This window comes from Pelecanus crispus, chromosome 8 (assembly GCF_030463565.1).
Source record: "Pelecanus crispus isolate bPelCri1 chromosome 8, bPelCri1.pri, whole genome shotgun sequence".
NCBI classification, from domain to species: Eukaryota; Metazoa; Chordata; class Aves; order Pelecaniformes; family Pelecanidae; genus Pelecanus; species Pelecanus crispus.
Genome location: NC_134650.1, coordinates 36,550,448 through 36,564,363, shown reverse-complemented (window position 1 = coordinate 36,564,363; position 13,916 = coordinate 36,550,448). Strand labels below are relative to the sequence as shown.

At 36.5% G+C, this 13,916-nt stretch overlaps 1 protein-coding gene across 1 annotated transcript in view; it reads right to left on the bottom strand.

The window, feature by feature from the left end:
* Nucleotides 1-13,916, bottom strand: part of TDRD12 (tudor domain containing 12) — a 37,095-nt gene that overhangs the window by 18,029 nt on the left and 5,150 nt on the right. Inside the window, exons 6-16 of the mRNA XM_075715037.1 lie at nucleotides 12,942-13,027; nucleotides 11,741-11,939; nucleotides 11,028-11,104; nucleotides 9,381-9,439; nucleotides 8,553-8,613; nucleotides 7,535-7,636; nucleotides 6,954-7,139; nucleotides 6,110-6,263; nucleotides 3,876-4,003; nucleotides 1,968-2,159; nucleotides 737-865 (exon numbers count right to left, since the gene is read on the bottom strand). Coding sequence (XP_075571152.1) covers nucleotides 737-865; nucleotides 1,968-2,159; nucleotides 3,876-4,003; nucleotides 6,110-6,263; nucleotides 6,954-7,139; nucleotides 7,535-7,636; nucleotides 8,553-8,613; nucleotides 9,381-9,439; nucleotides 11,028-11,104; nucleotides 11,741-11,939; nucleotides 12,942-13,027 — 1,373 coding nt within the window. The remainder of the gene's footprint in view (nucleotides 1-736; nucleotides 866-1,967; nucleotides 2,160-3,875; nucleotides 4,004-6,109; nucleotides 6,264-6,953; nucleotides 7,140-7,534; nucleotides 7,637-8,552; nucleotides 8,614-9,380; nucleotides 9,440-11,027; nucleotides 11,105-11,740; nucleotides 11,940-12,941; nucleotides 13,028-13,916) is intronic.

Sequence of the window (13,916 nt, the reverse complement as noted above, 5' to 3'; positions counted from 1 at the left end):
CAGCAAAATCATCCCCATCATCTGTATCGCCTCACCCAGGCTTAACAGAACTGCTTCCCAGTGAAGTCAGACTGCACTCCTCTTACTGCGTACTGTTGGAGGACAAGCAAAGAGACAATGAAAGTACAAGAAGAGGTTTTTTCCTATTGCTATGCTGTTATACATATTCATTGCTATAATATATGAAGAAAGTAGTATTGCAGGAAAACTCCTCCTTAGTCTCCACATCTGAAATGTTGAGCATACAATCCCACAAAAAAGGTGGGAAACTGGAGCATGTTCTATTGCAGGTAATTTTGAAGCAGTTTTATGCCAGTTTTTAAGAAAATGCCTATTAAGCATGCTACCTTCCCCCAATGCCCTATGACTTGAAGCTTAACTAAATTCTGGTAGACTTTCACAGATGATAGAAAATGCTTCTTTCATATCAGAGAAACAGCCTTCTACAATTTCAGCTACTCCAGAGTAGAAAGCAACAGAACAGAACTTCTTAACATGGTAGCTTAAGTTCTCTCCCCCCCTACCACTCCTGGAAACAGTAAAAAATAAAATCAAAAAACACAACAGAACTTTTACTGGAAAAAAGCCAGTTTGATTCAACTCAAAGTTCCAACCTGACAGACAAAACACAGTTAAGAATTTAGTAATGAATGCATTCTACGCCAGGCATTCGTGTTGGTTTGTGGTGGTGCATACCTAAAAAAGCCACTTATCTATGTAAATTTAAATACTTCACCTTATGAACCATTTCTGCTTCATTTACTGAATTAGTGAATACCAGCACCTTCTGAAGATCGTTGTGGGTAAAATCCAGCATTTGGAGTAACACAGCAGTTCTTTCACTGTTTGTGCACGGTCGCACAATCTAGAAGTAGATACAAAGCAGAGGGCTGATAATTCATATAATCTATACATATTTTACTATGTAATTCTTTCTTTTAATAAGCACTAAGCATTGTTATATAATACCAAAGAGAATCCAGTAAACAATAGCTCCAGTAAGTGGTAGGTCTTCTGTTAAACTTACAGTAGATAAAACTCAAAAGGTATGCATTAGGACAGCTGCCAGAAGTATAATTAAAGTCCAACACATAATCAAAATCCCACATTAAGGTTTTTCATTCATTTAATTTTAGGTGATTTATCAATCTAAGTTTGGCATTTTCAAGTACCACTAAAAAAACCTTCACACTCCAAAAGCATACTGCACCACCTGAAATCCTCTTAACTAAAGCATCAAAACACTGACATTTTCAGTCCTGCCAAACCATTAATTGGACTTCTCACAAAAAGCGGTGTTTTTTTTCAATTTTGTGTCGTGCTCAGAATGTCTAGTCTTAGAGATTTCCCAACATTCTCAATCCCCAAATTATGAAATTTTGAGACACAGAAGAATTCAGAAACTTACAACATTTTGTATTATTCTTAAGGGCTACACCACACTGACTGGAAATTAAATGAGAAGACACCTAAGAAGAACATGTAAAAACTTTCTGGAAATTTTAGGTCAAATTACCTTTTGCATTGCATGGCATACAGCAGTAAAACAAGTATTTCACTAGCTCTGCCTTGGGATAACTTACCTTGTTAGTTCTGCCCCGCTCAAAATTAACAATTGCAAAAAGATTCTGATAAAATTCTGGTCACAAACTATACCATTTACAAATACTTCACATAAAATTCAGATTCACTTGCACTAACAATGTGAACTTGAAGAAATATCTTCACCTCAGTCCTACAAAGCAAGGCAAATGACCTTCAGCTTCTTCAGTGATTAACTTGCACAGGTCTCCTAAGAGTCACCTCTTAGGTGACTCAGGGAGGTACATCTGAACAGTCTTTTGAGTTAGAATTGTAGTGCTACCCACTTCAAATCAAAAATCAGCAGCCACATATACTGACCTTGATCAGTACAAACAGCAAAGTGTCTTAGTAAAGAAATAGTGACATCGTCCCCAGCTTTTTACCTGTCGCACTTTTCCATAGATGGAAGCTTCTTCCATAGCTGTTATCACAATGTAAGGATCATTCATGAACTCCTTTATCAAGTGTGCTATATGTTTATTCCAATGAGTTCCAACAGCAATAATCTGATGAGGTGAATACTCCCACTCTTCAGTAATAATGGCTTTCTTGTAATAATCTAATATAGTAAAAATCTATAAAGAAAAGAAAGAAGTTTTTTCTATCCTCTTATGCTAGTCCAATGAGTATGTAACAGCAGTGAAAAGTACACTGTTTTAGCACACTGTTTTTTCCAGTCATAAAAACACCATCACAGCAAAACACAAATTTCACATCCCAAACCAAAGTGTGTGGTTTGTGCACTTTTATCCTATTATTTGAATAACTTCTGAAGCAAGAAGAAAGCAACAGCATGAGGGAACAGCATGTGCATGCACACAGGATCATAACGCAGGACTCTGCCCAGAGAAGGTGGAAATCTCAGGAAAAGGATCTGTTCAAATCTGAAAAATACTAAGCCTAGGCAAAAGGAGATCCAAGAAGTCAGAGGCAGTCAGTAAAAAAAAAAAAAAGGTAGGTAGAAGATAAGCCCAACCTGCCAGTACAGTAATTTGCAGCCCCCTCCCCCCGCCCCCAATGGGGGTGCTATAACGTCATTTATGAAAAATAAAAATCACCAAGACAGAATAAATATATTCCTGGTGACATCACCTTACTAAGTGACAAGCAGTCCAGCTGTGGAACAACATCAGGATTTCTGGCAAAGCACTACCATACTAGGAACTATTCTAGGGCTCTGGCACAATTCTAAGAGATCTCTCTCAACCTGGCACTAAACTTACCCATAGCAGCAATATTTTTAACAATAGAACATTTCTGTAACATAATGCTTTAGAAGAGCTACAACAGTCCAAACATTATCAAATAATCACTTCCATCTGAAATAGCACCTCTTCTTTCTTCTGTTCAAGACTGATGCTTTTAGGAAGCTGAGAAGATCCTACAAAAATGGCAGATACATGCACAGTATTTTACAAAATACCTTTCCCACAATCTTCATATGGTATGAAGAAGGCATACTGTCTCAAGAAGTACATAAACACAACAGAAAGAACAGCCTGAACGGAAAGAAGGAATGTCCCACTGGATAAGGATGACATTTCATCTAATGTATGGCTTGAGATTTGCTGCTACAAAGGCACATTTAACACCTTCACATATAGCAAATTGGGCAATCTAGCTCCATTAAGAAGTTTCTCTAGCTTTTCAGTTAGAAACATGGCCCTTCAGTCTTATCACCAAATTTTAAACAGGTAATATTAATAAGTTAAGGTTTAAAAGAAATTATGACATTGAAAAAAGGTGTGTAAGCTGGTTTTTGCATACTGATGTAATATTCTGTTAGTATTGCAGCAAGCATCTGTCCTATGAAGACTCAAAGCAGCAATAAAAAAACAATATGTAATTATCTCAAGCTTGAGATAAGTCATCATTTTAAAACTGATACAATATATTAATCCTTGTCAACATGGAACTTAATGCTGTTCCACTTCCAAGATTCTTTGAGTTGGGATCAGCTTCTCCTTTTACCTGCACTATCATTAAGGCCCAAGGAAGTTTTTATGATTGCTTCCAAGACTATTTGATCAATTCACCTCTGCCTTTCATTCTACAGAGACTGAGGTGCTTACCAGTAAAGATGGTTCTTGCACTGAAGCTGTTCAACCAGCACCGATAAGGGGAAAAGGAAGTTCCTTACAGATGATGCAAGTCTTTAAAGTAGATTAAAGACCCCTACACTGAAACTACTGCTACCAAGTCAAAAAAAATGCAAGCCCTTGGGAAACCATCCACAGCAAAGGAAGACAGCATAACAGAGCAGAAGTGCAGAACAGGACAAGACCATCTACCTGTTCAGTAGCATCAGAGAACAGTACATCAACCTCATCAAGAACAAGATGGCAAAGTCTACAAAACAATAATCTGTGATGTTCGAACAATCTCAGGAGGCTGTACGGTGTAGTCACGATTACTTCACCTATAGGTAGGAAGAAAAGACTGTTAACATTAACTTACAACTTGAAAGAATATTAATAAGACAATATAGGACATTGTAGTTTTATTAAAAAGGCCACATTTGCATTTCAGACACATCATCTTGAAGTTGGGGGGGGGGGGGGGGCTGGTTGGTTTTGGAGTTTGTAGGGTTTTTTTTTGTTTGTTTGTTTGTTTTAAACAGAGAACACTGAACTCTATTTTCTGACTTCTGATCAACAGTCATTTTTAGTTTGCTTGTATTTTTCTACCCCTGCATGCCTTCAAGACCTGAGTGGGTAAAACTCAGTTTTTGGAAGAGTGAAAGGTCTGAAAGTTAAGTTTACAAAGGATGCCATTTCATTTTCCAATAAGGTAACGGAAGTAGAGATAAGACCTTCAGAACCAGATAGACAGAAGGTAAATATTTAAATACGCGCAAGAGCAGCCTTTAGAAAAGTTCAGTTTTAAAAATGGAGTAAAGCACACATTGTCACTTAGATATCTACACACATATGTATGTGTGTATGTGTATATATACACACACACAAAAAAATAACACACACCAATCTTAATCCGTGCAAATATACTGACAGCTCTACTAATAAAAGATCTGAATTCATCCACCAGGCTCTTAAACTTGAATGACAGATGTAAAAATACAAACTGCTGAAACTGAAAGTTTTACACAGTCCTTCATAGTTTTATCCATATATCTTGTTTCCTTGGCAAAAAGAGCCACTTTTAAAAATACAGTTATCAATTAAGGCTTAACAAAAAGACCAAACAAGAATAGTAGAACTAAGTGTTTTAAGCAAATATGCTTAAATAGGACAAGTCTCCCAAGAGCTCTTTTACTACTTCTATGCCTCCTCTTCTCTGTGGACTATTCTCTGTATACTACTGAAGTTATACGCACAAATTACTTAGAATTTATTGCAATAAGCAAGTTGGAAACTACCATTTAAAAAAAGAAACTACTTCCAACTAAAATTTAAGGCGGACATTTATGCAACTTTGTCTGCAGAGAACTATTACCCCTTTTTAATCCTTCACTTTCCCAATATTCTTCTTAAATTGAGTAGAGAAGAACTGTGTTAAGCGTTATAGGTAGTAAAGCAGCATCAGACATGTCCCCAAATGTTTGTCAATTTTAAAAAATAAAAACCATGTACTTGAAATACATTTGTTAAAAATATTTTTGAAGAACATAACACATACGCATTACTGTGGTGCGTTGACTGCAGCCAGCAGCTAAAAGGCACACAGATGCCTTCACTCGCCCTGCCACCAGTGGGACAGGGGAGAGAACAGAAACTGCCAAAGTGAGAAAACTCATGGGTCAGGAAAAAAGACAGAGTAGTAAGTGAAGGAGGTGAGGGGGGGAAGCGATGCAAAGGCAACCACTGACAACATCCCACAAGCAGACAGATGCCCAGCCACTCATCAGATCACCCCCGCCCCTCATGTTTTTTATTGCTGAGCATGACATACAGTAGTGTATACCCCTTTGGTCAGTTTGGGTCAGCTGTCCAGGCTGTGTCCCCTCCCACCCTGGCCTACTTACTGGGTGGCAGACAGGGAAAAAGAGAATTCTTGATGCCATGCAAGTGATGCTCAGTAAGAGCCAAAACACTAGTGTGTTATCCACACTGCTGCAGTTACAAATCCAAAACACACCACTATACAGACTAGGAATTAACTCCATCCCTGACAGACCCAATACCTCTGTCCGGCAATGGATGCTCATGTACCAAAGAAAGATGTTACAAAATCTGGTTCTAAATCAAGAAAGTCCACGATTAATCCTCATTCAGCATGATCTTCAGCAAATCCCTACCAATAATTTGGCTCAAAAAATAACTGTTATGGAACTTACAAAACAGATGTTGAACACGTAGATATTTGAACAGCTTTAATACCATTTACTGTTAAACAGCACTACTGAAGCTTTATGTATCACTACAGAGTTACAGCATTAAAGAAATAGAATTATCACTTTATAGAACAAAATCTTAAGAAGTATGCATTGCTTCTATTGCAATTTCCTGCAATTAAGGCAGCCCACATTGCTTTCAAGCATAATTAAGAAGATAAAAAGTATTCTTACATCCTCGGATTTTCATGCTTCTAGCTTCTTCTTTGTTCTGCCCAAGTATTATCAACATTGGATGAAGATGTCTGGAGCATCTCTCGTATGTTTTCAGTAGCTCAAAAACAAGTTGTGCTTTCTTCCACCCAGGACATAAAATAAGTGCTAGTGGCTACATACATACGTACAAAAGTTTACACCATAGATTAGACAAGACTTCAGAATCTTAAGAATTGTACTACTTCAGCATTTAAGGCAAAAACAAAATCTGCAACACAGGCCTTTAAGTACTTCAAAACTGAAGCTTTTAGCACTATATCACCCCTAAATGCAGATGTTGCAGACCCAAGGAACCATACACCAGGTTACCTGGAGACAGAAAGGATGCATGCAACAACATACAGTAATAGGTCAAAAAATTTAACAGAAGCAGGAGCATCTTATCTTACTTGGGGTTGTACTAGGCAATTTCCAGAGGTCCCTTACAACCTCAATAATTCTGTGTTTCTGTGATCTAATACGAGTCAGAAAGTGAATTACAGTATTTAAAATGGCTAATACAAATTTTAATTTAATGACTACATACTATCCCCTTAAAAACAAAGCTTCATTAAGTATCAAAGTGATATGACATTAACTTATCAAGTAATATCTAACAAGTGGTTAAGTTTTAGACTCCCACATTCATGCAGCCCATCTCTAAGCCTCTATGCAGATGGCTTATATAAACTGGCAAGCATCATGAAGATACACTAAGATCACATTAAATGCATACAATGCAAACATCCACTGTCTTTTGGACCATTATTCTACATCTGCACTTTGGAAGAGAAAACCTGTTACTACTCTAATATATACATACTCCATTCCTGTTTGGCAAGGCTTTGTAGCAACTTCCCAACTGCAAAAATGTAAGAACTGGTGGAATATATAAAAAAGGATCATTTCCCTGATATGAGATGGCAACTACATCACAACCTCGAGCTACTGGCGGCCAACAGTAAGATTCTGTGAAGTTAGGGCCTGAAAATTTTTTCCGAGTAAGTTCCTACAGAAAGAGAAATTGAGTTCCATGTGAAAACTGTGTACTTTAACAAAACAAGACAAAACAAGACGAAACACAACACTGAGTGACTTAGACATTTCTAATCCACTATATAATAAATGTCCTTAACATGCAATATGAAAAAGTTCTTCTGAGCTGAGTTAAATTACTATATTAAAATCCAAGTCCCACAGCTTGTGGCAGTGGTTGATATACCAGAAGAAATGTGTATAATTCTTACAGCATCTCTCTGAAGCTTCATTTATTCAACTACATGAACAACCTCCTAGACATTCTGCAACCAAAATCAGGTATTACTATAATATTTATTATCTAAAGTTGGGATACAATACTAGCCTTAAGAAGATACTCAGTCTAATGTATCACATTAGCATTACCTTTTTCAGATCATCAAAAAGTGGTGCTGTTTCCAGAGTTGACGATGGCTCAATTTTGTTGCTAAGAAAGACATTTTGTTCTTCACTAAGATTTTGAAAACTCTGAAACCATATGACAAATAGATGACACAGGTAATACTTAATAAAAGGGGTTTAGCTTACAATAAATGCTTTTGAGTCATATGTATTTAAAACATGGTATTTTGATGAAAAATAGCAAAGAAATTGTAAATACATGTTAAATGTGACTCATACATACTGATAAGTTACATAGACAGTGGTGAGACAAATACTCAGTATTTCGTAAAGAAAGATTTATTAAGATTGTCTTAACACAACTATCTTAAACCACTCAAGAGAATGCACGAGATGTTCTGTGTACAGCTAGCACTCAGCTATAACAAAATCAAAATACAGTTGAAGACAACTAGTAAAATTCGCTATGGTGGGTTGGCCTCAGCTCACAGCCGAGCACCTTACACACTTCAGAAAAACACCTTTCTTCTCCCATTCCCAGGCTCAACTTCACTCCAAACTCCACTCCGCTTATAATCAATGCAGGTTACGCTCAGTCCCACTACTGAGGCAATGAGCAGTGCAAGGCAGGGATTGCAGTCAGAACTAACACTTTCTCTCTGTTGCTCCTTCCCTCTCACTTCTTTCCTCTGCTCCAGCGTGGGTCCTTCACAGACTGCAGTCCCTTCAGGTACACCTGCTCCAGCATGGAGCACCTCCTACTCTTGACCTTGGCATTGCCTCTGTTTCTCTCTCTTTTTTTTTTTGTTCCCTCCCATACATTTTTTGCCCTTTCTTAAATATGTTTTCACAGAGGCACCACCAACTTTGCTGGCTGGCTCAGCTTTGGCCTGCAGCAGGTCTTGTTGCCAATGTGGCTGGAATCAGCCCTGACCTCCTTCCACAAAGACCACTCCTGCAGCCCCAACACTACCAAAACCTTCCACATAAGCACAATACATTTGCACAAGATAAGTTAAATGAAAGTTAATGCTTGAAATACCTGTTGGTCATCTTCAATTATGTGTGTCTTCAGAGGATCAGAATTTAAGAACTGCTGAAGTCTGAGAAACATACTAATATTAAATCCAACATAAACGCAAAAGTCAAATCTAATTTATAAATACCACCAATATTTCTAAAGTGTTATGGAGCAATTCACTCAGGAAGTATTTCTAATGTATTACTTATGCCAAGGAGGAAAACCCTCAAACATGAAAGAAGAAATCAAAAAGTATCATTTTGAAAATAAAATTTAGTATCGGCTTTTAAGTATCTGAAAATATTCCACAGGAAAATTTTTTAACAAAGGTAACTGGTAGGTTCCTCAACTTCAGAAGAAAATCAGACTGGACTGTAGGAAAAAGGTTTCTTAAAGTTTCAAAAAATGAAACAATATATCTTTGCATGAGTTAGAAACTGAATTAAAAAATACTCCTTGGATTTATTACATATGCATCAACTGACATGCAGCATAGTAAAAATGTTGCACAAATCAACTCGTAGTCATATTTCATTAAGTCTGAAAACTTTATAAATCACACTAAGATTAAAATAAAGCAACTTAACATGTTTAGTGTGCAAAAAAAAAAATACTTCCCCATCACATCCTTGCTGTCAAGCTATTATTTAGAAAGAACTGCTCAATTTTTATTGTAGTGTCGATAAGTATCAGCAGCTTCAAATTCCCTTCTTCCCCAAAAGCATGCGTATGCATCTTCGGTTACCTTCCACCCTTCTAGCTGACTAAGAATAGTAACTGGAAGCATGCTACAGCTCCTAATTATCTGATTGCCCAACCATTTAAAATGCTTAACATACTGCACCATACCTGTCTGTGTGAACTGCTGTATTTTCCTTGAAAGGCAGACCTGGAATTGCTTTGACAATCTATCAAGAAAAGACAAACACATTTCTAGCACTAAAATACTGTTCAAGAGCAGCATTTTAGAAAAATTATTTCTTTCGTCTATTGAGTTGAAAGCTGTTTTCTTACTTAGCTCTAGTATTCTCCAAATATTTTGGAGAATTTTTGTACAAAATGTAAGCTTGTCTGAATAAGGCAACAATTTTGATGAAACAAACTTCAGAAAACTGTCTTAACTTGTTGCAGAACAGTATTTTCTTTAAGAATCAGGCTTGCAACAAGAACATTGCCCACACAAAAGAAAAATTAGTTCATGGTCACATCTCAAGCTATAGCCATAGCTGGGGACCTGAGCTAGTATGAACACATACGGATTAGTTTTTAAACGTTTTAATTTTGTAAAACAAAATTAAGAAAAAATCATGGAAAGCCTGCACACCACAGACGGGAGTAAAAACAGAAACAGGTTACCCAGCTGCACACTTACAAAGACAATGCACATGAACTTAAACTGAACAGCACTGCAAATCCTCAAGGGAGTAAACAGTAGTAGCACATACTGCATCCAGAGTTACCCCAAAGATGTCTGATTCTGAAGAGGGGATTTTCTAGTGTTCATCAATAGTCACCAGCAATCAACAGGAATGACTTGGTCAAAGACTTGCATCACTCAAGTGGCTGGTAAAGGTAATTCAGCTGAATTTACAGAGGGTACAAAGGTAATCCTACTCTGCTTCAATAACATCCACACAGTAGTGCGGATTCACCATCATCCTTTCCAAAATATTTTAATAAGGTATTACAGTTTAAGTTCAGAAGTGGTTGTCATCCTTCAATTCTCAGCAGAGCTAAAAAATAACTTCTGTAAAACTCCGTTTTCTCCCCTGACCTGACAGAAGAAGTATTGCTATCATAGAAGCAAATTTCTCTTTTAAAGCATCCTGCAGAAGAGGACATGGAACGGCACACAGGCTCTTTAAAAGAGCAGAGACCGCATACACTCAACAGTGATTATTTGCCTAGAATCTATCAGTTCATTTTTCTTCCCTCCCATGGACATTGTACCAGCTCCAATTGTGCAATTCAGTACACAATTTAACACTAAAGAATGAGCGCTGACATTTTTAAAATGTTTCAGAAAAAGAACAGCAACCAAAAAAAAAAAGAAAAAAGAGAAAATAGCAAGAAACCAGATTAGATATTTAAAGTATTAGACAACTCAGCAATTAAGAAGTGACTCCAATGAATGTTTACCATGGTACAGCATAAGGACTATTATGTTTTCAGGGAAACATTAAAATTTACATTTTTATATATTCAGAAAACTGTGCAGCGTAAACAACTATCACCTTCATAAAACTGTAGCAAAGGAGTGCAAAAGGAGGTACAACCTTTTCAAGGACGGTAGTACATTTTTTTAAAGTTTTCTGCAATTAAAAAAAAAGAAACTGAAGTAGAATGTTCTTTTTTAACTATATCAAGAATTAGTGCAGTCCCCCAGATCTATGTTACATAGAATAACAAGCTAGATGACTACAGTATTCCTAACCTGTCCTACATATGTTTAATTTAGATCATCTTTGACAATTTAATACAAAATATAATACTTACAGGTGCAGTATTCTCATTTAGATCTGTGCTTGACCTTTGGTATGTCTCTTCAAGAAAGGAACTGGAAACAGCAAGACCTAGAAAGATATGTAAAAAAATGCAGAAACATATTTCTGATTATCTGAACACATAAAAAGCCAGTATTTTTATTTATAGTAGGTTGTGACCTATTTGTTTAGTTGCTTCTATCATTTCCCAATAACAAAAAGAACAACCAAAAAATAGTTATCTTTATGTAAAGATAACTATGCAGATGAACTGAGTGAACAGGATGGAGGATGGAAAGCTGCATGCTTTTAAAAAGAAAGACTTGAATCATTATAAATCAGACAACTCATGGTAAACACTTGTTTTAAAAGTACCTCTGTTCAAATAAATCCCTCCAAACTCAAAAAACCAGTAATGCATCATTGATCAATGCCACAAGTAATTTCAATAATATCTAATGCTATTAACTGTATCAACAAATGCCTGCATAACTCATCCTCAGCCTTCCTTTCTCTTATATAGTACAAAAAGCTTTACAGCATTCCTGCATCTGACGATTTGATTGGTCTTTGCAAAGTTTGATCCATAGCATTGTTTGTTAGAAGGATACCATTTGATCCAATTGTTGGATTTGAACCAAGACAGTAGGTTCATGTTCAATATATCCAATTAAAGACACATGATGCATTGCATGTATGATTGTTTCCAACACACATGGTTCCCACCTGTTTCAAGATTTGTTGATACCTTCTCCTGAAACAGCACTGGCCTGAAAGCAAGCGCAGGATTAACAATTTTCACTGGAAGAGATTCAACATTTAACGATGTTTGGTTCTCCTGATAATCTGCAGAACTCCCTGTATTCTCTTCAGCTTCCTCAAAACGAGCAAAGTTCTTTGAGACAAGATCGTCATTAACGCATACCTAAAAAACCCAAGATCTTTATTGACCAGTAACAAGCAATAGGCTACACCACCACATACTTGTTCAGAATTTAATTGACGCTTTAAACAACAGCAGTAAGACATAAGCAGTATCAGCGAATGCTTTCTGAAGAATATTAACTCCAGAATAGGAAAGTCAGTCATATCTTCCTCTATGTTCTCTAAACAGGTGTTAATTAGTTGTCAGTTTCATGCTTCTGCCTAAAATTTTGTACTTAATTAACTTTTTCTATGACCCCTAAAAATTTAAAAAAAAACCCTGTTAGTAAGTCAAGCTGGTTTATTTCTTTTTGATTCAGTGTGCATCCAAATCTGGCAGAAAAAAGTAGTATCAAACCTAAAACTTCTTAAACTCCATTGGCTCAGAGATCAGTGACACTATTGCCAACTGGGACTCTAAACTGAGAGAAAATATTCAAATTAATATGTACCTTCGAAGCTATTGTCTATGGCAAAGACCACAGCCCCAGTGTTAAAAGCCTTGATAAAGCACTCCAAGTAGAAGCAGAATTCAAATAAATTCACTTGTATCTACCATACAGCTGCGTAAGTCTGACAGTAGCTACAGTGAAGATTTAGTATAAGTTACACATTTTGGTAAGAGGAACTAGGCTTTTTGGTTTGGTGTCCCCCCGCCCCCAAAAAGGTTTGAGGACTCAATCTTATGCAAAAGCAAGTGTGAACTTCTATTTATTTGTCCATTTGAAGTACTTGCTGGACTTCACTTGCTTGTCAATACCTTCCAAAAAGAGGTTCACAAAGAAAAATGGGATTTCTACCTCTTGGAATTTCTTCAGAAGTTTACAAGCAACAGAAATATAAAACAAACCCTCTAAGAAGTTAATGATTTAGCTTCTACTGTATCTGACAGAAATTACAAAACTCACTTTCAAGTAATGCTTTTCAGTCTTGAACTAATCGCAAAGTTGTAACTCGCACAGCAAAGTGCATGAATAGGTTTGTAGATATAAAAGTATCTTACCTTTTCATCTTTTATTGTCACGTAAAGAAAAACGTCAAATGTGTTATCTTCTACAGCACATAACTTGGCTTTCATTTGGGTAGTTGCTAAATGTAGTAATAAACACAAGAACAAGTAAAAAGATTAAACCCTTATAAAATTATCAGTATTTTTCACTTGTTCTTTCCAAGATAAACAAGAACAGAAATCACAATTAGATGTGTAACCTATTTCTTTAGAGAAGCTAGTACAAATGTAGTAACTTTTAAATGAAACAAGAAAGTAACACGGCAATAAAAACTTATTTCAAGTTACAAAAATGAAGTTGTCCTTAGTCTCTGAAGGAAGATTGAGAGCCAAAACAGATTAATAACCTCTCCACACAAACTAGTCTTAGTTTTACGCTAAAAGTGTTAGTTTATCTTTTGGACTCTGACAACCTGTAGTAGAAATGCATACTTTCCAAACCTGACATTTACTTTTCTTGAAGTTATATTTGCACATTTGTATAGCTTGGTTAAGCTCTTCACTCAAGCAAACATAGCTGATAGAAGTCCATCAGTAAATCCTGAAGCACTTTTTCTGCATACACTAATGATGTGCTAGCAATTTAAAAGTATGTATTACTACTTATGGTATAGCCTAGGAATATCTATGAAATTACATTCAATGTTGTTATTGCTCCCTACTAACCTTTACTTTGCACAGTGACATGCAGATGGGGGTGGGGGGCAGGCGGGAATCGTGAGAAGTACTATATCCCAGTTAGTGTGTGAAATTATCAACCTAAAGACCCTTTATTGCTTTCATAAACTCATCCTCTCCTCCCCAAATACCTTTTATGTAGAGTTTGTTATACTTGTGAGTAAGCAGGTAGGTAGTTTTTCAGGTAGAAGCATGTAAGCAAGAAGATTTTCTAATCTCAGTAAAGAGCCGCTTTTCTAGTAAGACCAAAAGCTGTCTCATACCAAAACAGAAGGCTTGATACGAAAAAGA